At 42.5% G+C, this 17,880-nt stretch overlaps 1 protein-coding gene across 1 annotated transcript in view; it reads left to right on the plus strand.

The window, feature by feature from the left end:
* ADGRV1 (adhesion G protein-coupled receptor V1) overlaps positions 1–17,880 on the plus strand; it is a 753,646-nt gene that overhangs the window by 277,486 nt on the left and 458,280 nt on the right. The window contains exons 46-48 of the mRNA XM_069745343.1: positions 9,507–9,679; positions 12,082–12,222; positions 17,118–17,219. Coding sequence (XP_069601444.1) covers positions 9,507–9,679; positions 12,082–12,222; positions 17,118–17,219 — 416 coding nt within the window. The remainder of the gene's footprint in view (positions 1–9,506; positions 9,680–12,081; positions 12,223–17,117; positions 17,220–17,880) is intronic.

A 17,880-nucleotide genomic window follows, 5' to 3' on the forward strand; every position in this document is an offset into this window, starting at 1 on the left:
TACGTCCTTTATGACATCATCGTCGCTGTGCCCGTTGCTGATTGGTCGAGGCCTGGCGGCCTCGACCAATCAGACGCGGGATTTCTACGTCGATGCTGTGCCGGTCTCTGATTGGTCGAGGCCTGGCGGCCTCGACCAATCAGAGACGCGGGATTTCCAGGACAGACAGACAGACAGAAAAACCCTTAGGCAATTATATATATAGACTAGATTGTGGCCCGATTCTAACGCATCGGGTATTCTAGAATATGCATGTCCCCGTAGTATATGGACAATGATGATTCCAGAATTCGCGGCAGACTGTGCCCGTCGCTGATTGGTCGAGGCAACCTTTATGACATCATCGTCGCCATGGCAACCATTATGACATCTACGTCGATACTGTGCCCTTCGCTGAATCAGAAACGTGGGATTTCTACATCCTTTATGACATCATCGTCGCTGTGCCTGTTGCTGATTGGTCGAGGCCTGGCGGCCTCGACCAATCAGAGACGCGTGATGTCTACGTCCTTTATGACATCATCGTCGCTGTGCCGGTCGTTGATTGGTCGAGGCCTGGCGGCCTCGACCAATCAGAGACGCGGGATTTCTACGTCGATACTGTGCCCGTCGCTGATTGGTCGAGGCAACCTTTATGACATCATCGTCGCCATGGCAACCATTATGACATCTACGTCGATACTGTGCCCGTCGCTGAATCAGAAACGTGGGATTTCTACATCCTTTATGACATCATCGTCGCTGTGCCTGTTGCTGATTGGTCGAGGCCTGGCGGCCTCGACCAATCAGAGACGCGTGATGTCTACGTCCTTTATGACATCATCGTCGCTGTGCCGGTCGTTGATTGGTCGAGGCCTGGCGGCCTCGACCAATCAGAGACGCGGGATTTCTACGTCGATACTGTGCCCGTCGCTGATTGGTCGAGGCCTGGCGGCCTCGACCAATCAGACGCGGGATTTCCAGGACAGACAGACAGAAAGAAAGACAGACAGACAGACGGAAAAACCCTTAGACAATTATATACAGGTCCTTCTCAAAAAATTAGCATATAGTGTTAAATTTCATTATTTACCATAATGTAATGATTACAATTAAACTTTCATATATTATAGATTCATTATCCACCAACTGAAATTTGTCAGGTCTTTTATTGTTTTAATACTGATGATTTTGGCATACAACTCCTGATAACCCAAAAAACCTGTCTCAATAAATTAGCATATCAAGAAAAGGTTCTCTAAACGACCTATTACCCTAATCTTCTGAATCAACTAATTAACTCTAAACACATGCAAAAGATACCTGAGGCTTTTATAAACTCCCTGCCTGGTTCATTACTCAAAACCCCCATCATGGGTAAGACTAGCGACCTGACAGATGTCAAGAAGGCCATCATTGACACCCTCAAGCAAGAGGGTAAGACCCAGAAAGAAATTTCTCAACAAATAGGCTGTTCCCAGAGTGCTGTATCAAGGCACCTCAATGGTAAGTCTGTTGGAAGGAAACAATGTGGCAGAAAACGCTGTACAACGAGAAGAGGAGACCGGACCCTGAGGAAGATTGTGGAGAAGGACCGATTCCAGACCTTGGGGAACCTGAGGAAGCAGTGGACTGAGTCTGGTGTGGAAACATCCAGAGCCACCGTGCACAGGCGTGTGCAGGAAATGGGCTACAGGTGCCGCATTCCCCAGGTAAAGCCACTTTTGAACCATAAACAGCGGCAGAGGCGCCTGACCTGGGCTACAGAGAAGCAGCACTGGACTGTTGCTAAGTGGTCCCAAGTACTTTTTTCTGATGAAAGCAAATTTTGCATGTCATTCGGAAATCAAGGTGCCAGAGTCTGGAGGAAGACTGGGGAGAAGGAAATGCCAAAATGCCTGAAGTCCAGTGTCAAGTACCCACAGTCAGTGATGGTGTGGGGTGCCATGTCAGCTGCTGGTGTTGGTCCACTGTGTTTCATCAAGGGCAGGGTCAATGCAGCTAGCTATCAGGAGATTTTGGAGCACTTCACGCTTCCATCGGCTGAAATGCTTTATGGAGATGAAGATTTCATTTTTCAGCACGACCTGGCACCTGCTCACAGTGCCAAAACCACTGGTAAATGGTTTACTGACCATGGTATTACTGTGCTCAATTGGCCTGCCAACTCTCCTGACCTGAACCCCATAGAGAATCTGTGGGATATTGTGAAGAGAAAGTTGAGAGACGCAAGACCCAACACTCTGGATGAGCTTAAGGCCGCTATTGAAGCATCCTGGGCCTCCATAACATCTCAGCAGTGTCACAGGCTGATTGCCTCCATGCCACGCCGCATTGAAGCAGTCATTTCTGCCAAAGGATTCCCGACCAAGTATTGAGTGCATAACTGAACATTATTATTTGATGGTTTTTTTGTTTGTTATTAAAAAACACTTTTATTTGATTGGATGGGTGAAATATGCTAATTTATTGAGACAGGTTTTTTGGGTTATCAGGAGTTGTATGCCAAAATCATCAGTATTTAAACAATAAAAGACCTGACAAATTTCAGTTGGTGGATAATGAATCTATAATATATGAAAGTTTAATTGTAATCATTACATTATGGTAAATAATGAAATTTAACACTATATGCTAATTTTTTGAGAAGGACCTGTATATAGATATATAGTTATGTAATATTATATGTCATAAAGGACGTAGACATCCCGCGTCTCTGATTCAGCGACGGGCACAGTATCGACGTAGATGTCATAATGGTTGCCATGGCGATGATGATGGCATATAGGTTGCCTCGACCAATCAGCAGCGGGCACAGCGACGATGATGTCATAAAGGACGTAGACATCTCACGTTTCTGATTCAGCGACGGGCACAGTATCGACGTAGATGTCATAATGGTTGCCATGGCGATGATGATGGCATAAAGGTTGCGTCGACCAATCAGCGACGGGCACAGTCTGCCGCGAATTCTGGAATCATCATTGTCCATATACTACGGGGACATGCATATTCTAGAATACCCGATGCGTGGGCACAGCGACGATGATGTCATAAAGGACGTAGACATCCCGCGTCTCTGATTGGTCGAGGCCGCCAGGCCTCGACCAATCAGCAACGGGCACAGCGACGATGATGTCATAAAGGACGTAGAAATCCCACGTTTCTGATTCAGCGACGGGCACAGTATCGACGTAGATGTCATAATGGTTGCCATGGCGAAGATGATGTTATAAAGGTTGCCTCGACCAATCAGCGACGGGCACAATCTGCCGAGAATTCTGGAATCATCATTGTCCATATACTAAGGGGACATGCATATTCTAGAATACCCGATGCCGCCATGGCAACCATTATGACATCTACGTCGATACTGTGCCCGTCGCTGAATCAGAAACGTGAGATGTCTACGTCCTTTATGACATCATCGTCGCTGTGCCCGTTGCTGATTGGTCGAGGCCTGGCGGCATCGGGTATTCTAGAATATGCATGTCCCCGTAGTATATGGACAATGATGATTCCAGAATTCGCGGCAGACTGTGCCCGTCGCTGATTGGTCGAGGCAACCTTTATGACATCATCATCGCCATGGCAACCATTATGACATCATCGTCGCTGTGCCCGTTGCTGATTGGTCGAGGCCTGGCGGCCTCGACCAATCAGAGACGCGGGATTTCTACGTCGATGCTGTGCCGGTCTCTGATTGGTCGAGGCCGTCAGGCCTCGACCAATCAGAGAGCAGGGATTTCCAGGACAGACAGACAGACAGACAGACAGACAGACAGACAGACGGAAAAACCCTTAGACAATTATATATATAGATGGTGATAGGAGCAGTACTATAATATATGGTGAAGGAGCAGTGCTATAATATATGGTGATAGGAGCAGTACTATAATATATGGGGATAGGAGCAGTACTATAATATATGGTGATAGGAGCAGCACTATAATAGATGGTGATGGGAGCTGTACTATAATATATGGGGATAGGAGCAGTACTATAATACATGGGGATAGGAGCAGTACTATGATATATGGGGATAGGAGCAGTACTATGATATATGGGGATAGGAGCAGTACTATGATATATGGTGAAGGAGCAGTGCTATAATATATGGTCATGGGAGCGGTACTATAATATATGGTGATAGGAGCAGTACTATAATATATGGTGATAGGAGCAGTGCTATAATATATGGTGATGGGAGCAGTACTATAATATATGGTAATGGGAGCGGTACTATAATATATGGTGATACGAGCAGTACTATAATATATGGGGATAGGAGCAGTACTATAATATATGGTGATAGGAGCAGTACTATAATAGATGGTGATGGGAGCTGTACTATAATATATGGTGATGGGAGCAGTACTATAATATATGGTGATAGGAGCAGTACTATAATAGATGGTGATGGGAGCTGTACTATAATATATGGGGATAGGAGCAGTACTATAATACATGGGGATAGGAGCAGTACTATGATATATGGGGATAGGAGCAGTACTATGATATATGGGGATAGGAGCAGTACTATGATGTATGGTGATAGGAGCAGTACTATGATATATGGTGATAGGAGCAGTACTATAATATATGGTGATAGGAGCAGTACTATAATATATGGTGATAGGATCAGTACTATAATATATGGTGATAGGATCAGTACTATAATACTTGGGGATAGGAGCAGTACTATAATATATGGTGATAGGAGCAGTACTATAATATATGGTGATGGGAGCAGTACTATGATATATGGTGATAGATGCTGTACTATAATACATGGGGATAGGAGCAGTACTATAATACATGGGGATAGGAGCAGTACTATAATACATGGTGACAGGTGCGGTACTATGATACATGGGGATAAGAGCGGTACTATAATACACGTGGATAGGAGCAGTACTATTATATATGGTGATAGGTGCAGTGCTATAATACAGGGGGATAGGTGCAGTACTATAATACATGGGGATAGGAGCAGTACTATAATACAGGGGGATAGGAGCTGTACTATAATACATGGGGATAGGAGCAGTACTATAATACATGGGGATAGATGCAGTACTATAATAAATGGGGATAGGATCAGTGCTATAATACATGGGGATAGGAGCAGTACTATAATAAATGGGGATAGGATCAGTGTTATAATACATGGGGATATAAGCAGTACTATAATAAATGGGGATATGAGCAGTGCCATAGGGCAGTAGTATCTTATATGGATATAGGGGCGGTATTATAATGCATGGAGATAACTGTGGAGACACAGGGTCAGTGGGTGTTCTCGTCCACTGGGCCGGCTATCTTTAGAAATACTGCATAGACCAGGGCTCATACCACTGGACACCCGCTCTCTATTACAGTTAGAAGAACACTACTCAGACAACACAGGGTGAGGGTAAAATAATGTGGCAATGATTTATTGAACCACCAACAGTCAAAAACATATAGAACAGTCTCAGCAAATACCCAAGATGGTGCAAATCACACAGTCACACCCTTCCGCTGACTTGCTGATATTAGAGCTGATTCCAGGGCTGACTACAACCACATTTTTGCAGGGCCCTCACAGAGAGGAGGTAATGACAAGCTTAGGAAGCTGAGAGCAGTGAGGTACACTACCATTGAGAAGTTTAGGGTAATTTAGAAATGTCCTTTTTTTTTTAAAAGAAAAGCATCGTTTTTTCCAATGAAGCTAACAATAAATGATTCAGAAATACACTCTATACATTGTTAATGTGGTAAATGACTATTCTAGCTGCAAACGTCTGGTTTGTAATGCAATATCTTCATAGGTGTATAGAGGCCCATTTCCAACAACTAGGGTTGAGCGAAACGGGTCGGCCACTTTCAGAAGTCGCCGACTTTTGGCAAAGTCGGGTTTCATGAAACCCGACCCGACCCCTGTGTGGGGTCGGCCATAAAGTCGGTGATCTTCTGAATGTGGTATCGGAATTCCGATCCCGATTTCCGATATGTTTGCAATATCGGAAATCGGTATCGGAATCCATATTTAATGTAAAATAAAGAATTAAAATAAAAAATATCGCTATACTTACCCTCTGACGCGCCCTGGTACTAACCGGGAACCTTCCTTCGAATCAGCATTTCCAGGACCTTGCGGTGATGTCGCGGCTTGTGATTGGTCGCGCGGCCGCCCATGTGACCGCTCGCGCGACCAATCACAAGCCGCGACGTCACGCAAGGTCCTGCAAGCGCTGATTCTTAGGAAGGAAGGCTGCCGGAAAGAAGCAGGGCGCTTCCGAGGGTGAGTATATACCTAATAGGAATATACTCACCCTCGGACGCACCCTGCTTCTTTCAGGCAGCCTTCCTTCCTAAGAATCAGCGCTTGCAGGACCTTGCGTGACGTCGCGGTGACGTTGTGGCTTGTGATTGGTCGCGCGAGCGGTCACATGGGCGGCCGCACGACCAATCACAAGCCGCGACGTCACCGCGACGTCACCGCAAGGTCCTGGAAGCGCTGATTCGAAGGAAGGAAGGAAGGTTCCCGGTTAGTACCAGGGCGCATCAGAGGGTAAGTATAGCGATATTTTTTATTTTAATTCTTTATTTTACACTTAAATATGGATCCCAGGGCCTGAAGGAGAGTTTCCGCTCCTTCAGACCCTGGGAACCATTGGAAACCCAATGCACTGCATTGGGTTTCGGGTTTCGGCCGACCCCGACCCCGACTTTTTTATAGGATTGGCCGATTTCACTCGACCCGACTTTTGAAAACGTCGGGTTTCGTGAAACCCGACCCGATCCTATAAAAGTAAAGGTCACTCAACCCTACCAACAACCATCACTCCAGTGTTTGCTAACTGTGTAAAAAGGCTAATGGATGGTTACAATACCCTTGAAAACCCTTGTGCAAGTATGTTAGCACAGCTGAAAACAGTTTAGCTGATTAGAGAACCTATAAACCTGACCTTCCATTGAGCTAGTTGAGAATCTGGAGCATTACATTTGTTTTTTTCCATTAAACTCTCAAAATGGCCAGAAAAAAAAACTTTCATGTAAAGCTCGACAGTCTATTCTTGTTCTTAGAAATAAAGGCTATTCCATGCGAGTAATTGCCAAGAAACTGAAGATTTCCTACTACGGTGTGTACTACTCCCTTCAGAGGAGAGCACAAACAGGATCTAACCAGTGTAGAAAGAGAAGTGGGAGGCCCTGCTGCACAACTGAGCAACAAAACAAGTACATGTAGTTTGAGAAATCGACGCCTCACAGGTCCTCAACTGGCAGCTTCATTAAATAGTACACGCAAAACTCCAGTGTCAATGTCTACAGTGAAGATGCGACTCCATGATGCTGGCCTTCAGGGCAGAGTGGTAAAGAAAAAGCCATATCTGAGACTGGCTAATAAAAGGAAAAGATTAATATGGGCAAAAGAACACAGACATTGGACAGAGGAAGATTGGAAAAAAATGTTATGGACAGACAAATCCAAGTTTGAGGTGTTTGGATCACACAGAACAACATTTGTGAGACGCAGAACAACTGAAAAGATGCTGGAAGAGTGTCTGACGCCATCTGTCAAGCATGGTGGAGGTAATGTGATGGTCTGGGGTTGCTTTGGTGCTGGTAAAGTGGGAGATTTGTACAAGGTAAAATGGATTTTGAATAAGGAAGGCTATCACTCCATTTTGCAATGCCATGCCATACCCTGTGGACAGCGCTAGATTGGAGCCAATTTCATCCTGCAACAGGAAAATGACGCAAAGCGCACCTCCAAATTGTGCAAGAACTATTTAGGGAAGAAGCAGGCAGCTGGTATTCTATCTGTAATGGAGTGGCCAGCACAGTCACCAGATCTCAACCCCATTGGCTGTTGTGGGAGCAGCTTGACATTATGGTACGCAAAAAGTGACCATCAAGCCAAACCAACTTGTGGGAGGGGCTTCTGGAAGCATGGGGTGAAATTTCTACAGATTACCTCAGCAAATTAACTGCTAGAATGCCAAAGGTCTGCAATGCTGTAATTGCTGCAAAGGGAGCATTCTTTGACAAAAGCAAAGTTTGAAGGTGAAAATTATTATTTCAAATAAAAATCTTTTTTTTGAACCTCGCCAATGTCTGGACTAGATTTTCAATTCATTTGGCAACTCATTTGATTAATAAAAGTATGAGTTTTCATGGAAAACACAAAATTGTCTGGGTGACCCTAAACTTTTGAATGGTAGTGTATGTGGCCGGGTGACTTGATTGTCCAAACCTGGATTCTTCAAGACATTTCTGAGGGTTCAGTGATGGTCAATGAAGCAGTTCTGTGTTATTCCAGCTGGGGCAGTGGTCCCCAAAGTTGACATCCTGTAAAGACTCTGGTTCTGTGGATGTCTGGATATATTTCTGTGTATAGAGGTATATGTTACAGAGGCATATATATTCTCATTTTATAGTTAACAACTTGAAGTCCAGAGGTAAAGGCGGAGAATGGTGACAAGATCAACTCACATTTAATCTCCATAGTTTTTCTCCTCTATTTTGCAAGTCAACAAACTGGCTTGTCTGGACAATGTTTAAGCAACATATCAGCAAACATCATTGTTCAGTGACCCTGTATCACTAGTCATCCAGGATAACAGCACAATATGTTACAAAAAATTGTCAACTTACAAGTCAATATTACAGGCTTAAATGAATAAAAGTCTGTGTTTTCTTGACCAACCAGAAAGAAAAACATACATTTAAAAGTCAACATATAGATAACAATCTATTCCTCCTGGCTTGCTAAAAATAGACGTCTGGTTAATTAAGATAAAATGCAGTGTTGTCACAATAACCTAATAGAGGGTAATATAGAGAGACCTGTAACACAACAAAACAACTTTATTAGCATTGCCAGAGATATATGTGCTGTATTGTTGAGGATGAGGAGGACAAGAAGGCCCAGGATGGCTTCTCTGCCCCTGTTCCTTCACTGAAATAGGGACAGCACAGAACAGTGCAGGAGCAGAGTCCTGGCCAATAAGAGAGGAGTGGGCGGGCAGAGAGGCGTTTAGAGGGCGGGGCTTGCACTGACCTGTGAGGTTAGATACTGCACAGGAAGCTGACTGACCAGGAATTGGAGCATGCACATAGCCAACATAGCAACACTGAACCAAAAACTGCAGAAAGGTAGAAACAAAAGAAAAACATTGTGGGGGCTTTTTTTACTGTAATACAATACAGATTAGCTTATAATTAAAAAAAAAATTTATGTTTGGGGGTTGGAAAACCCTTTTCGATGTTAAGCTCAAAGCATCTGTACTGCCCTAACACCTTTTCCCATCATGTGTCAGGAAAAGTGTTATAACAATTTTCATACATTCACCCCAAATATCATATTTTTAATATACTGATTGCAAAGAAATTAAATACATAAATATTAAATGATATTAAATAAATAAATAGTCATTTAAAGTCCACATAACTACTGTAGTCCACATTGGATCCTATAGCATTGTAAAAACTCGGTGTTATATATATTAACTATATGAACTCATTTTTCATTTTTATAGAGGGTCCCAACACTGTGCTGTCTGTCGTGCAAAGTTTCCCCAACGAGTCTTCTTCCTCTTGGTGTTTCTTCTCTGGTGATGATCTACAATATGCTGTATTACTGAAAATAAATTCAGTCACAAACTCTACTTGCACAGTATATGAATGGCGGGGAGTATTTGTACCCATTCAAGTAGGTATTTTTTATACTAAGTTGATGGTACATACAGTGGGGGAAATAAGTATTTGATTCCTTGCTGATTTTGTAAGTTTGCACACTGACAAAGACATGAACAGTCTATAATTTGAAAGTTCGGTTAATTTTGACATTGAGAGATAGAATATCAAAAATAAAATCCAGAAAATCACATTGTGTAAGTTATATAAATTTATTTGCATTTTGCAGTTAGAAATAAGTATTTGATCCCCTACCAACCATTAATAGTTATGGCTCCTACAGACCAGTTAGACGCTCCTAATCAACTAGTCAAATACTTATTTCCCCCACTTTATGTTATAATAACCCCTGAAATGACCAGTTTTTAAGCCGAGTTAGCTAACCTGATGATAGCACACTTGTGATGTTACATTGCTTACCTGACTGACACAGAAGGTAACATACGGACAGAGCGTTGCATTGTCAATGATATGTATGTAAATGAACCACTATGTGATGTCACGGGGTGTGGGGGCATCCCATGCTCATGACTAGGGTTGAGCGAAACGGGTCGGCCATTTTCAGAAGTCGCCAACTTTTGGCAAAGTCGGGTTTCATGAAACCCGACCCGACCCCTGTTTGGGGTCGGCCATGAGGTCGGCGATCTTCTGAATCTGGTATCGGAATTCCGATACCGAGTTGCGATATGTCTGCAATATCGGAAATCGGTATCGGAATCCATATTTAAGTGTAAAATAAAGAATTAAAATAAAAAATATTGCTATACTTACCCTCTGACGCTCCCTGGTACTAACCGGCAGCCTTCCTTCCTTAGAATCAGCGCGTGAAGGACCTTAGATGACGTCGCGGCTTGTGATTGGTCGCGCGACTGCCCATGTGACCGCTCACGCGACCAATCACAAGCCGCGACGTCACCGAAGGTCCTTCAAGTGCTGATTCTTAGGAAGGAAGGCTGAGTAGGAACTACTCTTAGTTTGTGGCTCTCCGCTCTGAATTGTGCAAGGGGTCATGAGTAGGGTTGAGCGACTTTTACTTTTATAGGATCGGGTCGGGTTTCACGAAACCCGACTTTCTCAAAAGTCGGGTCGAGTGAAATCAGCCGATCCTATAGAAAAGTCGGGGTCGGGGTCGGCCGAAACCCGAAACCCAATGCAGTGCAATGGGATACTATGGTTCCCAGGGTCTGAAGGAGAGGAAACTCTCCTTCAGGCCCTGGGATCCATATTTAAGTGTAAAATAAAGAATTAAAATAAAAAATATTGCTATACTTACCCTCTGACGCGCCCTGGTACTAACTGGCAGCCTTCCTTCCTTCCTTAGAATCAGCGCGTGAAGGACCTTAGATGACGTCGCGGCTTGTGATTGGTTGCGCGACCGCCCATGTGACCGCTCACGCGACTAATCACAAGCTGCGACGTCACCGAAGGTCCTTCAAGCGCTGATTCTTAGGAAGGAAGGCTGCCGGAAAGAAGCAGGGCGCGTCCGAGGGTGAGTATATTCCTATTAGGTATTATTAGATATTCCTATTAGGTATATACTCACCCTCGGACGCGCCCTGCTTCTTTCCGGCAGCCTTCCTAAGAATCAGCGCTTGAAGGACCTTCGATGACGTCGCGGCTTGTGGTCGCGTGAGCGGTCACATGGGCGGTCGCGCGACCAATCACAAGCCGCGACATCATCTACGGTCCTTCACGCGCTGATTCTAAGGAAGGAAGGCTGCCAGTTAGTACCAGGGCGCGTCAGAGGGTAAGTATAGCAATATTTTTTATTTTAATTCTTTATTTTACACTTAAATATGGATCCCAGGGCCTGAAGGAGAGTTTCCTCTCCTTCAGACCCTGGGAACCATAGTATCCCATTGCACTGCATTGGGTTTCGGGTTTCGGCCGACCCCGACCCTGACTTTTCTATAGGATCGGTCGATTTCACTCGACCCGATCCTATAAAAGTAAAAGTCGCTCAACCCTACTCATGACCCCTTGCACAATTCAGAGCAGAGAGCCACAAACTAAGAGTAGTTCCTACTGAACGAGGCTGGTTGAAATATTTCATGGTTGGCTTATCATTTCAATGGCTTTGCTGGAACATTACTTTTGCCTGTATATATACACATTTAAAAGGCATCTGTTTGGCCACTACAGCCAGTCACTGGCCTCAGTGGTATACTGGTGAGGTCAATGTTTGGCTGTAGCAGTCTTGTAGGCAGTCATGGAAGGGTGGTAGATTTTTTGGGTAAGTACTGTACTTTGTCTTCCAAAATATAAGTAATCCTCCACACCCTTTGATTCAATTTCAATTTAAGAGTGGTTAAGTTAAACATAAATTATACCTAGCCACTTGATCCCTTGAACGTAAAAAAAAAGCATAACAATATGTGAATTATTAAACATTATTGTCTGCCTTCTACGTTCTTACAGGAGTTTGTCATTGAAAGCCCCGTGCGTTGCGTCGCCTTTACAACCAATGACTCTCAGGTTGTTGTTATTACGAGCGGAAATGGTAATCTTCCTTCAAATAACAAGGTCTATACATTCACACAGAAAAATGGATTATTACTGGTAAATATGCCCATTATTCTATTCACACATAACAGAGCATTAGTTACATTATTGGTAGTATTTCATGTATTTTAGCATATAGCCTGAAAATATGCCTAGCTAGGAAAGGAACAGATGATTACACTATACGCCACGTTTCAAATTGTTATGCAAATGCTATTTTTATCTGATCTTCCTAATGGCCGATGCAATGAGTCAGTATAATGACTCAAACCTCCCAATGATAACAGTATTTTTTCCAAAACTAAAAAGAAGTCAAAATGCACTGTTTAAAATTATTATGCGCAGCTGAGTTTCTAAACATTGCATAGGTTGTAAAGAACTGAAAATGGTCATATGCTGAAATTGCTGCATTAAGAGGTCACATTTATGGAAATCAAAAACTTTTTCATTCAAAAACATCTTAACAATTCATGCATCCATTGATTTTGTGAGGTTTTGGATAGTTTATGCTTGAATGTTCTTTGTATTCTGTCAGAACAGCTGCCCACCCAGGGGAAAGCGTACGCGGGGGATGTTGGATGGCGCGGTGCAGTGAGGTCATTGCGTCATCCAACGTTCACTGCTACACAGAGGAGACAGTAGACAGGGAGCTTGGAATAGGGGAGTATGAGCTTTTTTTATACTGTGCAGGGGGGCATAAAATGAGGGGAGGAGTTTTGCAGTTGGGGGATATAATAAGGGGAGGGACTGTGCTGATGGGAATACAATGAGTTGAGAGGCTGTGCTAATGGGGGGAATAAAATGAAGTGAATGGCTGTGCTAATGAGGGGAAATAAAAGGAAGTGAGTGAGTGTGCTAATGGGGTGATAAAATGAGGTGAGAGACTCTGCTGATGAATGTGCTGATAAAATGAGTGGAGGGGCTGTCCTGATGGGGGGAATAGAATGAGGTGAGAGGCTGTGCAGACTGGGTGACCATACTGTACGCCAACACCGACGAAGCTGCAGAGGCGGTGAAACGCGCGTCGAGGTGTTCTTGGCAGAATAGTGGATAACTCCTCTCACTATGACTGCAGGTAAATGTTACTAAGGGGTTATAATATGGGCGCATTAATTGTCATTTAGCTGATGAGTGGCATAATAAGTTAAGGTTTAGGATGAGTGCACTTAAACTTTGCTGTCCTTAACAGCGTCTATATTTGCCAGTAGGCATGATACTGGAGTTTGTACCATAGTAATACTTACTGGTATTGGACATTTTTTTTGTATAATCATGAATTGCCTGGGGTATTACTAATATAAAGCTCTGGCAAATATTAAGAGACCACTGCAAAATGTTCAGTTTGTCTGATTTTTCTCTTTATAGGTATATTTTTGAGTAAAATGTAATTTTTTTTTAATTCTATAAACTACTGGCAACATGTCTCCAAGTAACAAAAAATGGTCAAAGTAACAAAAAATGCATTGATTGCAGACCTCAAATAATGCAAAAACAAAACAAGTTCATAATCATTTAGAAACAACAATACTAATGTTTTATCTCAGCATTGGGAACTTTGCCTGAGCAGAAGGAATCAACTGTTCTTCCAGGATAACCTTATATGTGGCTTAATTCTTACGTCCTTCGCAAAGAACCTGCCCAATTCCAGCCTTGCTGAAGCATCCCCAGATCAACACCTGGTCGTCGAATGGTTACACGGAGACCTGGAAAGGCGTACAAGCCACAGTGTCTTGCACCCACCGTGAAATTTGGTGCAGGATCGGTGATGATCTGGGGATGCTTCAGTAAGGCTGGAATTGGGCAAGATGTTCTTTGCGAAGGACGTATGAATCAAGCTGCATACAAGGTTATCCTGGAAAACAGTTGATTCCTTCTGCTCAGGCAATGTTTCCCAACTCTGAGGACTGTTTTTTCCAGCAGGACAAAGCGCCATGCCACACAGCTAGGTCAATCCAGGTGTGGATGAAGGACCACCACATCAAATCCCTGTCATGGCCAGCCCAATCTCTAGACCCGAACCCCACTGAAAACCCTCTGGAATGTAATCAAGAGAAAGATGGATAGTCACAGGCCATCAAATAACGAAGAACTGCTTACATTTTTTTACCCGTAGTGGCATAAGGTCACCCAAAAGCAGCGTGAAAGACTGGTGGAAAGCATGCCAAGACGCATGAAAGCTGTGATTAAAAATCATGGTTATTCCACAAAATATTGATTTCTGAACTCTTCCTGAGTTAAAACATTAGTATTGTTGTTTCTAAATTATTATGAACTTGTTTTCTCGCATTATTTGAGGTCTGCAAGCAATGCATTTTTTTGTTATTTTGACCATTTTGCATTTTCAGAAAATAAATACAAAATGTAATGCTTGGAACTTCAGAGACATGTGGTCAGTAGTTTATAGAATAAAAGAACATTTACATTTTACTCAAAAATATGCCTATAAAGAGAAAAATCAGACAAACTGAAAATTTTGCAGTGGTCTCTTAGTTTTTTTACAAAGCTGTATATAGTTCAAAGTTTACACATTCATTGAGTATTTGGTACGTTTTGATGCTGGACAAAAAAAATAACACAGTTCCAGCAAAGTGGATTGGATTTGCAGAAATCTCATGTCCAAAGTGTTTATGTTTTATGCTGTGTAATCTGCAGCCTCAAATACCTGTTTGCTGCTTTGCAAAGGTATTTTAGCAGCTGCTTTCTTAATCCAATGAATTTGACAGACAGAAATCTTTTACATTATGCCTGTATCTGCATGAACCCGTACAGAAATCTTTTCAGAGTACAACGTCAAGCTTAAATTTTCGTGAAATATCTAATGTTCTCATACTGTGTTCAAGGCATGGCACCATTTGATGCTTTTCAGCAGCAGAGAGATCCTTTTTCTCTCCCATATTGCTTGAAAGCTGCGGCCTGCTTAATAATGTGGAATGTTCTTATAGAGAATCTGTCAGCAGTTTTTTGCAATGTAATGTGAACACAGCATGAGGTAGGAGTTAAAACACAGATTTCAAGGATGCCTCTCTTATCGAGTTTATTTGAAAAACAAAAAAATTACATCTTCATGACACTTTCATACAATTTGCATAATAATTTTGAAGCCAGCTCTCCTCCATTCAGTAAGCTTTGTCAGTGCAGAGAGGTGTAAATACTTCAATTTCTGTTTTTTTAGGAATATTTATTATTTATTTTATTTATTATGCTTTGCTTATATATCACTGTCCCCGATGGGGCTCACAATCTAAATTCCCTATCATGTGTCTTTTGAGTGTGGGAGGAAACCGGAGCACCCGGTGGAAACCCACACAAACACAGGGAGAACATACAAACTCCTTGCAGATGTTATCCTTGGTAGGATATGATAGGACCCCAGCGCTGCAAGGCTGCAGTGCTAACCACAGAGCCACCGTGCTTGTGTGAAGGTTTTTCTTGGGTATGTTAAGAGTAGAGACAACCACGGTCCAGGTCAGTGCTCTCTGTCCGTGGTGGACAGGTGCCGCTTTAATTTCCCTACCCTACAGGATCCTAGGCTTGTCCCATGAGTAGCCAGGCTGGCGAGATGTCACCCTTGCACTGCACACTGCACAGATTCGGTCACACCAGCCTCGCAAATCAACCGCTGCACTGGGGAACCCAGAAGCTCAACATATTGACGAAGGTCCTGTTCAAGGCCAAAGAGCGTCGACCTAGATGGTGGGCTGGAGTTGTATGAAGTGATACGCTCTTCTCTAATTAATATGGCACTGCCATACGGAGCTCATGTCCCATCTGTTTACTATTTGAAGTGTGCTCATATATATTTTGGTCAGTGAACAGGGTATCTTATACTAACATAGAAAAGTCCACAATCTTTTCCCAATTTTTTATTGTGCAGCAATATGTTGTGCGTAAAACCTCCCATTCACTCTACCACATTCTGATACACCAGGAAATCCAGTGGCCCATTTTTTTTCTGTGATATTTTTGGCTGCCTTTTAGTTTTCAAGCGAAACAACGCAAGGGAGATCATATGACATAGTAATGGCCTATTGGTTACGTAAAAGTTGATACTCTATATATATGTTTTATTTAATCACATTTGTAAGATATGAAGATTTATACATTTCTTGTAAGTTAAAGAGATTTTTTAAGATTTTAATATTGATGGTCTATTTTTAGGATAGGTCATCAATCTCAGGTCTGTTGGGGGAGGGGGGGGGGAGGCAAATTACCAGCATCCTGGTTATCAGTTGATTGTAGGTATGGTGCACAATGAAGTGGCAGAGCTCCATACATTGTATCATGGCCATGACTGGAGCTGCAGAGTTATTTCATACAAGTGAATGGGAGAGCGCTTACAGTACTGTCCAGAGCCATTACACAGTGTAAGGAGCTGGGCCATTTCCAGTTGCATCACAGCATCGTCAATCAGCGTATTAAAGAGAAGATGTCACCATGAAGACGCAATCCAATCTGTAGGTGCAGGTTATGGAGCAAAGTGATATCCAGATTGAGAAAACATTCAGTATAACCTGTGTTTTATTCATTTAATCCTCTGCCCTGTCTGGGGGGTCTTGGCCCAGTAGTTGGTCCTATCAGTGATTGACATATATTATGTATGTCAACTTATACAAAGTAAGCTGTCAGTCACTGATCGGACTGATCGCTGGAAATCCCAGATAAAGCTGAGGTCACAATGTTTAAATCACAGATCATACTGAATTTTTTCCCACAAAAGTATATATCAATCTGCTCCGCTCCCCCTGCTCTATAGCATGGTGCCTGCAGATTGGACTGCATCTTCATTGTGACAGGTTCCCATTAATTTGTGTGTTGGAGCAAAGGTTCAACAATTTCATATTGATTGTTCTAAGATTAGCCAAACTCATTAAACACAGAATTACGTTTTTTAAGTGTTTCATGGTACATCTATGACTTCCAATATTATCTAACTCATATGCTCCCCAAATTAGAAACAGACTCTTCAAGTCACAGGAACAACCAGTATAACACATTTCTCACTGGGAAGTCAGGAAGATTACCTGGTCATTGGGAGTAATACAAGCAATTCCCAGGTTAGTTGTTTGAGTTTTGTTGTCTTTTGTTTTAAATGTTGTCAAGTCTGAACAGTGTAAGAAAAATGTTAAGAGAAAGAGTCTGTATCTATCTATCTATCTATCTATCTATCTATCTATCTATCTATCTATCTATCTATCTATGTATCTATCTATCTATCTATATCTTTCTACAGTTGAAACCAGAAATTTACATACACTATATAAAAAGACACATATGCACGTTTTTCTCAATAAATTACATGAAATCATCAGAATAAACCTTTCCCGTTTTAGGTCAATTAGGATTACCATAATTATTAATATTTACCAAAGGCCAGGATAATGAGGGACATAGACGTACTGCAAAGTCAAAAGTTTACATACATTTCATTAGTATTTGGTGCCATTGCCCTTAAACTGAATAACTTGGGTCAAATGTTTGGGAATTCCTTCCACAAGCTTCTCACAACAGTTGGTCAGAATTTGGGCCCATTCCTTCTGACAAAACTGATGCAACTGATCCAGGTTTGTAAGTCGCCTTGCTCGCACCGGCTGTTTCAGCTTTGCCCATAAATTTTCAATAGAATTGAGATCAGGGCTTTGTGATGGCCACTCCAAAATATTGACATTGTTATCCTTAAGCCACTTTATTACCATTTTGGCAGTATGCTTCGTGTCA

This window comes from Ranitomeya imitator, chromosome 1, assembly GCF_032444005.1.
Source record: "Ranitomeya imitator isolate aRanImi1 chromosome 1, aRanImi1.pri, whole genome shotgun sequence".
Lineage (NCBI taxonomy): Eukaryota > Metazoa > Chordata > Amphibia > Anura > Dendrobatidae > Ranitomeya > Ranitomeya imitator.